Genomic DNA, 15,381 nt, shown 5'->3' with positions numbered 1-15,381 from the left:
GTCAGCAGTTCGAATCCGCCAGGCGCTCCCTGGAAACTCTATGGGGCAGTTCTACTCTGTCCTGTAGGGTCACTATGAGTCAGAATTGACTTGACGGCACTGGGTTTGGTTTTTGGTTTTTAGTATACATAGACAATCCCGCAACAATACTATTAACAAACAATTATCTACAAATGGATAAACAGGTAGACAGATAGATAGATAAATAGGTAGATATGCCAAAAGGTGAGGGAGTAAGGGTGCACATTCACTGGCAGATACAGATTTGGTGACGAAAATTTCTAAATACATGACTCCTCATATATTAATATAGACAACAGAGCACACAAGGGGCACAGCCAGGGAAACCTCTTAGACACAGCTAAACAACTCACAGGATGAAGCTTCCAGACTCAAAGGCAAAGGACCATAGACTCATGGGACATCTAGGTCAACTGGGACAACATACTTTTGAAGACATCATTCTACATCCTGCTTTGGTGAGTAGCATCTGGGGTCTTAAAAGCTTCCGAGTAGCCATCTAAGATACAACTATCAGTCTCTTCTAGTCCGGAGCAAAGGAGAGGGAAAAAAACTAAAGACCCAAGGGAGCAATTAGTCCAAAGGACTAATAGACCACGTGAACCACAGTCTATGTGACCCCAAGACCAGAAGAAGTAGATGGTGCTCAGCTACCACTACGCACCACTCTGACTGGGATTACAACACAGGGTCCTGGACAGAGCAGGAGAAAAATGTAAAAGAAAAGATCAAATTCACAAAAAAGAGCAGACTTACTAGTTTGAAATAGACTGGAGGTACCCCGAAGACTATGGCCCCTGGACACCCTTCTAACTCAGAACTGAAGCCTGACTCCACCTTGCCTAGCTCATTCTTGGTCATCTTTCGGGTCTCAGCTACCAACATTTCTTCCTGGAAGCTTTCTGTCTCAAGTTCAAATAAAGTGTTGCCCTTCCCAAAGACTTCCACAGCAGTCTGCACTTCTCAGGTTATCTCAGTGTGGCAAATGCCTATTAGTTTTTCTATAGGAAGCCCTGGTGGTGTAGCAGTTAACCACTCAGCTGCTAACCAAAAAGTTGGCTGTTCGATCCTACCCAGCAGCCCTGCAGGAGAAAGACCTGGTGATCTCTCCCTGCAAAGACTCCAAACCAAACCCAAACCCACTGCCACTGAGTTGGTTCTGACTCATAGTGACCTATAGGACAGGGTTCTGAAGGTGGTAAATCTGGTAGTGCAACCTGCTGACTTTCCAGTTAAAAGGCAAGCACTTAATCACTGCACCACCACGGCTCATTCCTCAAAGATTACAGCCTAGAAAATGCTGTGGGGTAGTTCTACTGTCACATGGGGTCACTATGAATCAGAATCGACTTCACGGCACACAACAACAACAATAGTTTTTCTAAATTCTCAGATTCATTCACTGCTGTATCTTCACACCTTTCACAGTGCCCAACACATAGCACTCCATGGCAAATAGCAACTGTCAGTTTTGTATTTACAGAGTTTTGCATAGTGCCTGGCTCAAAAAATGCTCAGTGAATAAAGTAAGGGATTATACTTGAATATAATTTTAGAACACTTGTTATACAATTATTATTTTAAAGGCAGTACCTGGATTACAAATGTCCGACTTACATACAACCTGTAGTTAAGAACCAACCCTCGTAGAGCATATTACATTAAAAATTTGAGGTACATAAAATAGTTCATAATAACTAACAGGTATTACTTTGTGAGGTGCATTAAATCATTATTATTATTACTGTATTATTATGTTAAACCCCATGCATCTGTCAGTTTGTCATACTGTGGTGGCTTGTGTGTTGCTGTGATGCTGGAAGCTATGCCACTGGTATTCAAATACCAGCAGGGTCACGCATAGTGGACAGGTTTCAGCTGAGCTTCTAGACTAGAATAAAGGACCTGACAGTCTACGTCAACAAGAATGCTCCTGAGAATAAAGGATGGGAAGACCTCATCTTAAGTACTTTGGACATGTTATCAGGAGGGACCAGTCCCTGGAGAAGGACATCATGTTTGGTGAAGTAGAGAGTCACTGAAAAAGAGGAAGACCCTCAACAAGATAGACCAATGCAGTGGCTGCAACAATGGGCTCACATGTAACAATGATTATGAGGATGGCACAGGTCCAGGCAGTGTTTTGTTCTCTTGTATACAGGGTCACTGTGAGTTAGAACCGACTCGATAGCACCTATCAACAACATTATGTTAAAGATCTTTTCATGTATCTGAAGTGTTTCTTTAATATTTTTTATGCATAGAAAAGTATAGTATATATTATATACTAAGACAAACATTTGACTGACTTTAAATGTGAACTGTACCTAAGTGTTCATACTTACTACAAATTCAACTTAAAGACAGATTTAGGAACAGAACTCATTCCTAATCAGGGGACTACTTGTGTATGGATATAATCTCCTGGCACTTCCCAATATATATATGGCATATATATCCCTGTTGAAACTGTCCATTTAAAACTGTAAGTGTCTGGACTGTATGTGTTTAGACTGTATTCCCTGACAGGACAGTCCGTTGTTCATATTGACACTCTATCCTGTGCCTATTCCATTGCCCTTGGCAAAATTGTTTTTATCCTCGTGGGTTTTATATATTTATAAATGTGACAATCCACTTTGCCTCTTTTATTATGTAGTACTCATGTTTGCTAAACTAAATACAAAAAGCCTGGATTATTAACACAAAACAGCAATTTTTATACAGCAAAATCGCATGTTAACATCAAAAGGTTTCTGCGTCCTTTCTGTTCACTAATTATTTCGCAGAAAAATATACCTAACAGAGCGGCTTTATTACAGGTAAGTGTAAATTACTTAAGTGTAAGTAAATTAATCCCATAGCGACCCTACAGGACAGGGTAGAACTGCCCCATAGAGTTTCCAAGGAGCACCTGCTGGATTCGAACTGCCAATCTTTTGGATAGCAAGGTAGCACTTAACCACTACACCACCAGGGTAGGGTCGCTATGGGTCGGAATGGACTCGATGGCAACGAGTTTGGTTTTTGGTTTGGTTAAGTAAATTAAGTGGCGCCTGGACCGTAGTAGGCCTGGCGATCTGCTTCGCTAAAGATCACAGCCAAGAAAATCCTATGGAGCAGTTCTACTCTGTTACACATGGGGTCGCCGTCAGTAGGAATCGACTTCAGAGCACCGGTTTGGGTTTTTTGGGACTGCAGTAGCAACCACGTTCCTCAGGCTGGGCTGACCCGTTCCACTAAGGAAGAGAAACTACAAATCTCGGCATGCAAAGCTCAAGTGGTGCTAAGAGGATCAGTCGGCAGCGTCGCAATGCACTCTGGGGTTTGTAGTGCGTGATCAAAGCCGGGCTCTCACCGCCTGATACTTACCGGACCCAGCCACTACCAGGAGACTGAGAGACTCACGGGGCACGACTCGATGATGAAGCACTATCCAAAACCGCAATGCTATGAAGACAGCCACAGTTCCTCCTCCCAGCGCTGCTAGAATTAGGACACCCTCCATGCAAAAAAAAAAAAACACATGCGTACTATTTCCTGGAACCAACAACTGACGTGTGAAGTCCAAACACTACGGGCGCCGAGGAGGCTCAAACTCCTCGTGAGGCTATTTTTGGCGGACTGGGCTTGGGCGAACTGAGTGGGAGGAGTTAAGTGCCGAGCCACAACCTGAGGCTCCAGGGATTTTTGTTTGCACTGAGGAACCCCTAGAAACCCTGATGGGTAGTGATTAATACGTACGGTTGCTAACCAAAAGGTGGACAGTTCTAATCCACCAGGCACTCCTGAAAAACCCTATGGAGCAATTCTACTCTGTCCTGTAGGGTTCCTATGAGTCAGAGTCCGCCCGGTGGCAGTGAGTTTGGTTTTTTGGTTTAAGGAAACCCTGGTTCCGTAGTGGTTAAGAGCTACGACTAATAACTAAGAGGTCAGCAGTCCCAGGCCACCAGGAGCTTCTTGGAAACCATGTGGGGCAGTTCTCCTCTGTCCTATAGGGTCGCTATGAATCGGAGTTGACTCCACAACAACAGGTTTGGTGTTATTGGGTAAGGGACTTTGTGCGGCTGCTGCACAACCACCAACTGAAAAATGGGCAGTTAAGCCATGGAGGAGTTTGATTTCCTACCGTGAAGAGGTTCAGGTCCCTTGTGCGCCCTAAAGGCCCCAGAGTTTCCAAGTGAGGAGGTGTTTTAGCTCTACCAACTTTATGAATTCTACCTGATGGCATGCATCGGTTTTTTTTTCTCTACTGTCTAGGAAAATGCTTCTGTTACACAGCAAACACACAAAAACAAACCAAAGCTCTTACCGTCATGTCGATTCCGACTCGTAGCAACCCTAAAGGACCAGGTAGAACTGCCCCATAGAGTTTTCAAGGATTGGCTGGAGGATTCTAAGTGCAGACCTTTTGGTTATTAGTCCAGCTCTTAATCACTCTGCCGCCAGGGCTCCCTTTGAGACCTGTGAAAACCCCCAGAAAAGTTTAAAGTATGAGTGTTGGAAAAGAGGCAGTTTGGGTGGGGGCCCTAAATTAATTTTTTTTTTTTTTTTGGTGCCTGGTCATCTTTTCACTTGTACAGACTCAAACATACAGAAGAGTGTTTGCCAGTAAAAGATGCCTGGGTACAAAAAATAGAATTTTTGCCCCCACCCAAACTGCCTCCTTTTCAACACTCATGTTTTTAATTTTTCTAAGGGTTTTCATAGGCCTCGAAAAGTGTGACTAGACTAGTTGAAGGTTATCACTTTAAGTTATTCCACGTTCCCGAGAAGAATGGAAGTTCAGTGGCTGAGGGTGGCAGGATAGAAAAGGCATAGTCGCTACAATTAATATTCAACTAATTTTGCTACAAAGCATTCCCAGTACGTTCCTAATGTCCTCAGTCAAAATGATGATTTGCTAACACTTCGTCAAATCACATTTTGTTTCTTTTTATCTGTATTTAATCTACAGTGAGCTCCATCAAAATACTGAGATTGGAGAAGTCTTTTCACTCCAAATGCAACTGCCTTCGGTCCCCCGTAGACCTCATCTTGTCCCCATCAGACAAAAAGAGATTAGGAAGGACAGATATACAGGTGAATAAGCAGGCTAGGGAGCCTTGGTGCTGCAGTGATTAGGAGTTCAGCTGCTAACCAAAAGGTCAGCAGTTCAAATCCATCAGGCACTCTTTGGAAACCCTATGAGGCAGTTCTACTCTGTTCTTTAGGGTAGCCATGAGTTGGCACCAGCTCGACCTCAATGGGTTTAGTTTAAGGAGGCCTAGAAAGCTGAAACAGTTTGTCCAAGTGAAACAATGGAAGATACAGACTCACAAACCAGGCATCCTAACTTACTGCATAATGGTACTACAGTATATATTCCTTTGCTAAATTGAAACTTGACTTGCATAGAGCCTAGAGTGTGTGATTAAAAATGCGGACTCCCACTTCACCAAAAAAGACATTCAGGCAACTAACAGATTCATAACGGAATGCTCAAGATCATTAGCCATTATAGAAATGCAAATCAAAACTACAATGAGATACGATCTCATCCCAACAAGGCTAGCATTAATCCAAAAAACACAAAATAATAAATATTGGAGAGGTTGTGGAGAGACTGGCACACTTAAACACTTCTGTGGGAATGTAAAATGGTATAATGACTTTGGAAATCAATTTGGCACTTCATTAAAAAGCTACTAATAGAACCACTATATGATCCAGCCATCCCATGCCTTGGAATATATCCTAGTGAAATAAGAGCCCTCACATGAATAGATATATGTGCACTCATATTCATTGCAGCACTGTTTACAATAGCAAAAAGATGGAAGCAACCAAGGTGCCCATCAATGGATGAATGAATAAACAAATTATGGTATATTCACACAATGGAGTACTACACAACCATAAAGAACAACGATGAATCCGTGAAACATCTATAATGTGGAAGAATCTGGAAGGCATTATGCTGAGGGAAATTAGTTGCAAAAGGACAAATATTGTATGAAACCACTACTAGAAGAACTCAAGAAAAGGTTTAATCACAGAAGAAAACATTCTTTGATAGTTACAAGGGTGAGGAGCAAGGGAGAGGGGTATTCGCTAACTAGATAGTAGGCAAGAATTATTTTAGGTGAAGGGAAAGACAACACACAATACAGGGGAAGTCAGCACAACTGCACTAAACCAAAAGTTTCCTGAAAACAACCAAACACTTTGAGGGACAGAGTGGAAGGGGTGGTGGTCTGGGGACCATGGTTTTAGGGGAGATCTAGGTCAATTGGCATAACTAAATGTATTAAGACAACGTTCTGCATCCCACTTTGGTGAGTGGTGTCTGGAGTATTAAAAGTTAGCAAGCAGCCATCTAAGGTGCTCCAAATGGTCTCAAGCCACCTGGAGCAAAGGAGAATGATGGACACCAAAGTAACAATGAAAACATGAGCCCAAGGTACAAAAAGGGCCACATAAACCAAAGACTCCATTAGCCTGAGACCAGAAGAACTAGCTGTTGCCTGGCTACCACCAATGACTGCCCTGACAGGCAACACAACAGAGAATCCCTAATGGAACAGGAGAAAACTGGGATGCAGGTCTCAAATTCTAATAAAAATATCAGACTTAATGTTCTGACTGAAACTGGAGGGACTTCAGAGTACATGGTCCCCAGACTCTCTGTCACTGCAAAACTAAAACCATTTCTGAAGTCAACTCTTCAGGCAAAGACTAGCCCAGGCTATAAGACATAAAATGATACTGGTAAGGAGTGTGCTTCTTAGCTCAGGTAGAAACTTGAAACTTTGTGGGCAGCTCCTGTCCGGAGGCGAGATGAGAAGGCAGAAGGGGACAGGAGCTGGTTGAATGGACAAGGGAAATGCAGAGTGGAGAGGAGGAATGTGCTGTCACATTATAGGGAGAGCAACTAGGGTCACATAACAATGTGTGTATAAGTTTTTGTATGAGAAACTGACTTGAATTGTAAGCTTTCACTTAAAGCACAAAAAAAAAAAAAAAAAAAGCAGACTCCCAGGGTCCACCACTACTGAATCAGAGTTTCCAAAGGAGGGGTTTGGAATCAGCACATCTGACCAGTGTGTTAATGCCTATCAGCAGGCAAGTTTGGGAAACACTTATTCAGGGGGTTTGTGGGTAAGTTGTTATCTGGCTCATGGACTTCATTCCTTCCCATAGTCAACCTTTCATCAAATACTTTTTGCGATGGTTAAGGTAGTGTATCACCTTTGCTGGGCCATGATTCTCACTGATTTGGCAGTTGTATGGTGTTGTCATCACATCCATGATGAGATTTGATATTATGTGATCACCTCCATGATGGGATCTGCTGTGAGTAGCCAGTCACTTGAAAAGAAGTTTCCCTGCGCGTGTGGCCTGCTTTGAATATAAGTGGATAGTCTGGCAAAGCTTGGGGAATTTTTTCTTGTGCTGGATCTTGCAGCTGGCTCCCGTTTGACCTCCAGTTCTTGGGACTTGAGCTAGCAGGTTACCTGCGGTCTTGCCTGCTGATATTGGGATTCACTGCAGCCTGTAAGCAAGGGCCCTGCTCTCTGACCTGCTGACCTTGGGTTCAGCACCCCTGTGGCTATGTGAACCAGGAGAAGCCTCTATCCTGACCCAGGGTCTTGGGACATTCCAGCCTCTAAAATTGTGTCAGCCATTTCCTTGATATAAATCTCTCTATGTAAAAAAAAATAATTTTTGAATGTACATATATATATATACGATTTACTGGTTTGCTTCTGTAGAGAACCTAGCCTAAGACAACAGGATACAAAGACAAATAAAATTAGATAATAATATGGAGAATCCAGCATCTTACCAACAAGAGTTCACAAAGAGAGAATGGAGAAAATAGAAGGGAGGAAATTATCAAAGAAATTATAAAAAATTTCCAGATACAAGGATCCCCTGAGTGTCCAGAACAAGCAATGAAGAAAGATCCGTTCTAAGGTACATCATTGTGAAATTTAAGACTACTAGGGGACAATGGGAAGACATTAGAGGGGAAAACAGGGCAGATACAGAGGAATGGGAGCCAGAAACGCATTAGACCTCCAACAGCAACTCTGGAAATAAAAGATAGTGGAAAAGTGTCTTTAAAATGCTGAGGGAAAATAATCTTCAACCATCTAAGTTATCAGAGGAGAACAGACATTTTTGGACATACCAGCACTCAAAAAAATTTATCTCCTATGCTTCTTCTCTTGGTAAGCTGTTGAAATCCATCCTTCTGCAAGATAAGAGCGTAAAACTAAAACTCAGTGCGTTTGGGCATTGGGAGATGTTATTGATGGACATTTGATAGCTATGTGGAAGCATTCGGATAAAATTTGGATGAGATAAATAAAAAAAATAAATGAAAAAGCAAGGTAGTTAACAACTCCAGGAAGAACAGGAGATTCTTCAAGAAAAACGTTCTCATGGCACCTTACTTGATTCAGCAATGCACTGTATTTACACAGACAGGATGATGTAAACCCTAATTATTGATTTGCATGAAAGCCATGATGTGACTTTTTTGGAAGGAAGGGTGAGCACAAAGTGATGCTGGCAATGTGCATAAAGGAGGGAAATCCTTAAATAGCAGAAGATGTCAATACAAAATCAAGAAACAATTGGTATAAGCAAATCATTTAGGAAATGAAGAATGCCCCACAGAGTTGAGGGTGGTAACGTTTAGGATGGTTTACTGGAATGTGGGAGAAGTGGGGTGGGGAGAAGTGGGGCAGGGAACGGAAGGGCATTCATGGATGTTTCTGTCAATTATATGTATTATTTTCATTAACTTCTTATAATAATAAATACCAATAAAAATGTAAACAAACGCAATATACATGCACACAAGAAAAAAATTACGTTAAATAAAAAGAATACAAAAGACATCCAGACTCTTACCTACCCAGAGATAACCGCTCTTAATACCTTTCCTGAAAAATTCTGAAAAACATGAAATGCTCTTAAATATTCATCCAACCTTACAAAAATTCTTGATATACTAAAATTCTTGATCTGTAACACAGGAAAAAAGTGACTGGGGTTACTTACTTTTGAGTAAATCAACATTTCTGGTCAACGTGTTTGTAGCCATTTAGGCTGTATCTTCACTAACAGAGTGGAGAATTGAGGTGATGTTCCAAAAACACTTTTACTTCAATTACCTTATTTTGAAAAGAAGCAGCTTTTCATCTCTGTTTCCCAAACAACTGGCTCTATTTAGAAGATTAAGGATTTTAGGAAACAGAAATTCATTAGAAAAATTTGCCTCACTTAAAAGAATTTGTACATTTTTTCTCTTTAAGTGTGGGTGAATAATTTCATTTTTCTGAAATGATGCCTCGAACTGTTTAAATTAACTAAAAATGTAAGTGAAACTCCTCCCTGATACTTCTTCACATTTAAAATGCAAAAATTTTATCCAATAAATAACAGGATTTTGAGGGACTGACCTGGGAAAGGGAATATGTGTAAAACAAAGTTAAGAATGATTAAGGATTTGAATAGGAAGGATAAAATAAAATTTTTAAAGAAATTAAGTTGTATTAACATTTTCTGGGAAACTATATATTTGATACAGATAACTTGTAAAGTCATAGAGTTCTAATTTAAAAGTTTAATTGAAGAGTTTAAGAGCCTCAAATTCAGATATTTATTGAGTTCTTTTCTTATCTCGGAGTCCTGGTGGCACAGTGGTTAAAGAACTTGGCTGCTAACCAAAAGGTTAGCAGTTTAAATCCTCCAGCGGCTCCTTGGAAACCCTATGGGGCAGTTCTACTCTGTCCTTTGGGTCGCTATCAGTCAGAATCAACTCGATGGCAATGGGGTTTGGTTTAGTTTCATATCTTAGTCATTGTCCTAGATGTGTTCATTACATGCTCTGTATCATCTGTCAATAATCCTATGAACTTGATGATGCATTTGTACAGGACTAATGTGAAGAAGGGCCCTGATGGAATGGTGGGTAAGAGTTCAGCTGCTAAACAAAAGGTCAGCAGTTCCAATTTGCTAGCCGCTCCTTGGAAAACCCTATGGGGCAGTTCTGTTTTGTCCTATAGGGTCGCTATGAATTAAAATCGACTCAAAGGCAACGAGTTTGGTTTTTTGGTTTTTAATGTGGAGAGATTGGATTGATAAAGTGGCTGCAACAACGGGCTGCAACATAGCAACAATTCTGAGGACCGTGCAGGACCGGATGGGGAAACATTACATTGTGTCATACATAAGCTGGCTATGAGTCAGAGCTGGCTCGATGGCACCTAACAACAGCAATAACATGAAGGAATATAGTGGGACATAGAGTACAAGGGAGTTTTTGTGGGGTTACTTTGCCTTGGCTACTGCTATGGATGTTAGAGAATATGTATATCAAGGATAATGGTGGTGCATTTATCAGGAAAGAACAGAGCAATTATCAACCACCAGACACGTGCATAGGAGAGTGTCTGGAGGGTATAGAGTCTATATAGGATATAGAGTCCTGAGGTGACCTTGTGGAATCTGCACTTGCTGGGCCTAGGCCAGCCTGGCTCCAGTTGTGCGCACATAACCATCCTCCCCACGGAGAGTTATGAGATGGCTACGTGAGTGCATAAGACAGCCTGGGGCAACCCAAAATTGTCAGGGACTATACACATTGTGAAGCAGCTATGATGGGACAGGCTGTGGTCAAAGGGCACTGGTGCCCTGGAGTCCTGAGAGAGTTTTGGGGAAAAAAGGGGAACATGGATTCAGGGTCCAGCAGGATCCTAGTCCCTGCCTGATTGTGGGGCAGGTTTCCGTCCCTGCAGAGTGGCATAGGTTTTGTCTTTTCTAAGTCAGTCTGAGATCCATTTGCCAAGACTTGGGTCTTCAGAGGTAATTTTGAACCATTACACTTTACAGACAAAGAAATTGGACCTTGGTGAAGTTCAGTTAGCTAAAGCGACACAGCTCTAATAGACTTACAGACAGCATTGCAGGCCTTCTGGTTTCTATTGCTTTCCTTCCTTGAAAATCCATGAGTGTAGGGTGTGAGGCAGTGTGTGCATTTGATCAAATATGTTAGCTCTAGTGATAGATATTTCTTACAAATAACTGTCCTATGTTATTAATATTGGTGCTTACAAATTATTTATACTCATCTCTTTCCAGAAAAGAATTTTTTTTTTGAAAATTATAACAATCTCTTCATTGTTTTGTTTTATTAAAAACAATTCTGTCTGGCTGATCAGAACACTTGAAGTTTTTGTGAGGCTCTGTGTAGAACACGTCAGAAGATCTACTGTTTACTGGCAAACTTTCTTTACGCACTAGCCAGTTTGGGATTCTAAGTTAGCACCAAAAATTTCAAATCCTACTTCCCCACCCCGGCATGTGAGAGGCTCCGGGTAGGGGTGGAGTGCTTGTTGGTGCACCCTCTTGAGGGTGTTCTTCACGGATTCCGAAGGAAGCCACTCTGGGTGCCTCTCTCACACACGCCCTCTACTCAGTTGCCAGGCACCTGCAACCTCAAGCAAGAATAGGGCGGGACTGGACTTTCTCGCCAAGACAGAGTTGGCAGGAAACATCAGCAATTGCCCTTTCATCTTCTTTCTGATGACCAAACCATGCAGTTGATTTACTTAGCATTTGAGCATTTGGGGCAGATTGTAAACTCATACTCCGAAAAGGTTTTTGGTTCAGTGGCCTCCGAGGTACGGACAGCTGTGGGGGCCAACACAGTTCTCCCCAGTTGCGAGTTTTGTTACTTGCTTTGCAAAGCCCGGGAACAGTACGCTCTGCTCCTGGTGAGGTTTGCTGTTCCAGGAACCCACCGCGGCTCACCTCTTGTGTTTGCGTTTTTTGAGTCCTTTCAGCGATCCAAGTTCCAGGGCCTGAAGGTCGTTCCTTCTGCCAGCCTAGGGGCCCCGTCCACTTTGTCCAGGAATCCCAGCCGCCTGAAGCCCGAGAGGTCGCTGCTCCTTCAAGGAGCCGCCCTGCGGTAACCCGAGCCCGCAGTCCGAGAGGGTGCGGCGGTAGCTTCAACTCGGCTCCGCGGCGCATCTCGCGGGGCGGCCGGGCGGCACGACCAGGCGTCTGTAACCACCACCCCCCCGCCCCCAGCCCTCTCTCGTCCCGGCGCAGCCACCGCCCGCGCTCCGAGTCGCCCCGGGACCCGTCCGGGTGGTGGGCGAGCTCACTTCGACCCGCGGCTCCCCCCGCAGCAGAGCGCCGCCCGCGCGCAGAGGTCACAGCGGCTCCGGGTCACCGGCCTAGCGCGGCCGAGGTCTCCTGCGTCCAGGGGCTGGGTGGGCGGCTGGAGCGCGGGAGGCGGCCCGGGGCTCAGGGGCGGGCTCCAGCAGGTGTGTGTGGCGGGCGCAGCATCTTCCCTTCTCCGAGGGCCGGGTGCCGCTCCGGGCGCAGATGGGGTCCCGGGCCCGCGGTCCCCGCGCCGCCCAGACGCCCGTGTTCCACTCGCGTTTTCCAGGCTGCGCGATTTGGCCTGCCGGATCTGCCTGGCTGTGTCTCCCGGGTCTAAACTCATAGAGGTGGTTACAAACCTCTGAGCATCCGGAAAAAGCTTTCTTGTTCTAATCGCGTGTCGCCGGTACACAGTCAGGTGCCTCAAGTGGGTAAGTCCTTACCCGCCGCCTTCTTCAAAACCAAACCTCAAAACCAAGCACGTTGCCGTCCAGAACGTTCCGACGCATCTCGACTCTATAGGGCACAATAGAACTGCCTCAAAGAGCTTCTGAGGAGCACCTGGTGGAATCAAACTGCCGACCTTTTGGTTAGCAGCATGTAGCCTTTATTTACACTTGCAGTTCTCAAGTGGGTCCCGTTTTTAGCCACCGAACGCTGAAGAGTCTCCTGGGAGAGGGACCCGGCACAGAGTCACAGGGAGAAACTGGTTTCTATTTCCAGCACTACCTTTGGAACCCGGGCGAGTTTATTAAATGAAGCGCCTCAGTTTCCCCAGCTATGGACTGGGGAGCGTAATGGCAGCGTTTTCTATCGCCTCAAACGGCGTGTAAAACCTCTGTGAAAGCACTTTGGGCTGTCCAAGCTCCTTCATGGGTGGTTGCTGGCCTGTATTGTCTTAATTGTCCCGGTTTGAGTGTTAATGTCGTGCATGTTTTTCTACGAAAATACAAAACCTTCCTCAAAGAATGATCTTTGGTAGTGTTTAAATTAATTCAGATACCAGTTTGGGGACTAAATGGAAGAGTTTGTGTGCACGTTATGAGCTGATGCGTGAAGTAGGGAAAAAGCAGTCCTTTTAGTAAAGTCTTTACTCAGTTATAAATGGAGTTGAGGAGAGTAAATACTAGATTGTGTGTTTTACGGGAGAGAGTGCTGTGTGAGTACATCTTGTTGACTGCTATGCAGCTTCATCTTTGTACAGCCGATTAAGGTCGCAAATGAGAGAATCCCAGTTCCCTTTTAAGAGTGCTATTTTTTTTTTTTTTAATAAGATTGGGAAACTCTGGTGCCTTAGTGGTTAAGTGCTTTGGCGGCTAACCAAAAGTCGGCAGTTGGAAATGCACCAGGCGTTCCTTGGAAACTCTGTACGGCAGTTCTACTCTCTCCGATAAGGTCGCTGTGAGTCACAGTCAACTGGACGCCAACGGGTTTGGTTTTTTCTGTTTATTTATATGAGGCTGAATATTTTTTTCTTTTATCTTTTCCTAAAATTATGAGTGGAACTAAATTAAAAAGTGTACTCCCCTCATGCTAGATACTTTGAAAGACTTGCTTAAGGAATCACGGATTTTAGTCTACAGTATTTGCCACGCCCCCCCCCCTTTGCCATCAGGTGGTCCAGATGGTGGTATACTTTAAGGGTGCTTGTTGTTTCCTATCCCTGCAATTCCTTTTTTCACATTCAAACCAGTTGCTGTTGAGTAGATTCAGACTTATGGCCACCCCATGTGTGTTGGAGTGGAACTGTGCTTCACAGGGTTTTCGATGGCTGATTTTTGTTAGTAGATTGCCAGGCCTTCTTCCGAGACACCTCTGGGTGGATTGGAATGGTTAACCCCCTGATTGGCAGGTAAGCATTTAAGCATTTGCTCCACCCAAGGAACTCCTTTGCCACATTACCTTCCCCCAAAGTGTGAATCCTTACTGTCAGACCTTGCATGAGTTTTACCTGCCTGGAGCTGGGTGCCGCAGTCAGTCATCATTATTTGCACTATTGGGTTTGGTGTTTCTATTCCTCTGACTCTAAACCTTCTCTATCTTGGCTCTTTGCTACTAAAGTTGTATACTTGGAGGTGACTAGGAATGGCAGTGGTCAAGGGCTTGAAACTTGATAGCAAACTCCAGAGAAGCCTGGTCTTCCCTGGAGTCTCTTGAATAAACCCTGGAGTGTGTATGTAAGAGTTGGCTTATTTTTTCCTTCATTTTCTGACATCTCCATTGGAGATTTGATTCCCAAGCCTTGGGAGCTGGAGCTATTAGAAATCTTATCTCAGCAAGAAGACAGTCGGATTAAGACCATTCCTAGCAAAAGAATGGGGAGGAAGCAGCTCTGGAGGGGAATGGAAGGCCCTCCCGATAACCAGAGGGGTAGTGGAGGACCTCTGGACTCCTAACTGGGAAATGGGAAAGGGGCTAGGCTGCAGACAGGGAGTGGTGGAAGTCAGGAAAATTCTGAAGTGTACCCTAATGTGACCTGCCCTTCTCTCCCTTTCCCTTTTGAGAGTGTTTCTTGCCTCTCAAAACCAAGCACACCTGTCCTACAGTTCTCCCACCTGTTGGCCCTCCTCCCTTGGTGCTCTAAAGGAGGTCCAGCGTTTAGGTTCCTCTCTCAAAGCTGGCCTCACATGTATTAGAGGAAACTCAGCAGTTTATTTTATACGAAATTCTTCAAACCACAGCATCTCTCCCACCTTTATCCCCAGATTAACATCCTGTGTCCCACACCTTAAGGAAGCTTTTAGGTTTCAGTATCTCTTGGAAGGTTAAAAAATGTAATACTCAGTTTGGCTGAGAAAAATATACTCAATAGCCTACACTGAGATACCAACCCCTACCACCCCCCCCCCCAAAAAAAAACCCCACAAAACTGAAGTTTTTATTTAGAGGAAGATAATTAATTGTCTGAGTGAGAATTGTGAGTGATTGGACAAGGAGGGCAGGAGTGGGGGAGGAACTGTGCTGGACAGTTTGTGCCCTTGGCCTTGAGAGTTAGAGGATAGCATACCACCAGGCTAGTCCCGTCTCCTTGTTCTGCTTCCCCTCCTTCCATTTGCCTTGTGGGGGCAGAAGATAGCAGTATGGAGATGGAATAAACATCTGTTCTCAAAGATGGGAAACAGGCTAACTCAAAACTAAAGATGAACTATATTCACCTGGTATTGATATCAGGCACTGCATGTATTATAACAGAGA

The 15,381-nt window shown here is 43.9% G+C and overlaps 2 protein-coding genes across 9 annotated transcripts in view; one reads left to right on the top strand and one right to left on the bottom strand.

Moving 5' to 3' along the window:
- ALG14 (ALG14 UDP-N-acetylglucosaminyltransferase subunit) overlaps nt 1–15,381 on the bottom strand; it is a 925,968-nt gene that overhangs the window by 122,950 nt on the left and 787,637 nt on the right. For 3 of the 4 annotated variants that reach the window (XM_049879730.1, XM_049879733.1, XM_049879732.1), the window contains exon 1: nt 3,394–3,598. The exons of the other annotated variant lie outside the window; for it this stretch is intronic. In XM_049879730.1, the coding sequence (XP_049735687.1) occupies nt 3,394–3,529 (136 nt within the window). In that variant the 5' untranslated portion in view covers nt 3,530–3,598. Of the gene's footprint in view, nt 1–3,393; nt 3,599–15,381 lie in introns of those variants that run through there. 4 annotated transcript variants of the gene reach the window in all.
- LOC126073260 (TLC domain-containing protein 4-like) overlaps nt 11,799–15,381 on the top strand; it is a 122,829-nt gene continuing 119,246 nt past the window's right edge. For 3 of the 5 annotated variants that reach the window (XR_007516698.1, XM_049879726.1, XM_049879725.1), the window contains exon 1: nt 11,831–12,617. The gene's annotated coding sequence lies outside the window, so the exon portion shown is untranslated. Of the gene's footprint in view, nt 12,618–12,639; nt 13,617–15,381 lie in introns of those variants that run through there. The other 2 variants (XM_049879722.1, XM_049879723.1) reach the window with 2 other exon arrangements.

This window comes from Elephas maximus, chromosome 3 (genome assembly GCF_024166365.1).
Source record: "Elephas maximus indicus isolate mEleMax1 chromosome 3, mEleMax1 primary haplotype, whole genome shotgun sequence".
Lineage (NCBI taxonomy): Eukaryota > Metazoa > Chordata > Mammalia > Proboscidea > Elephantidae > Elephas > Elephas maximus.
This window is presented reverse-complemented; position numbering and strand designations above follow the sequence as displayed.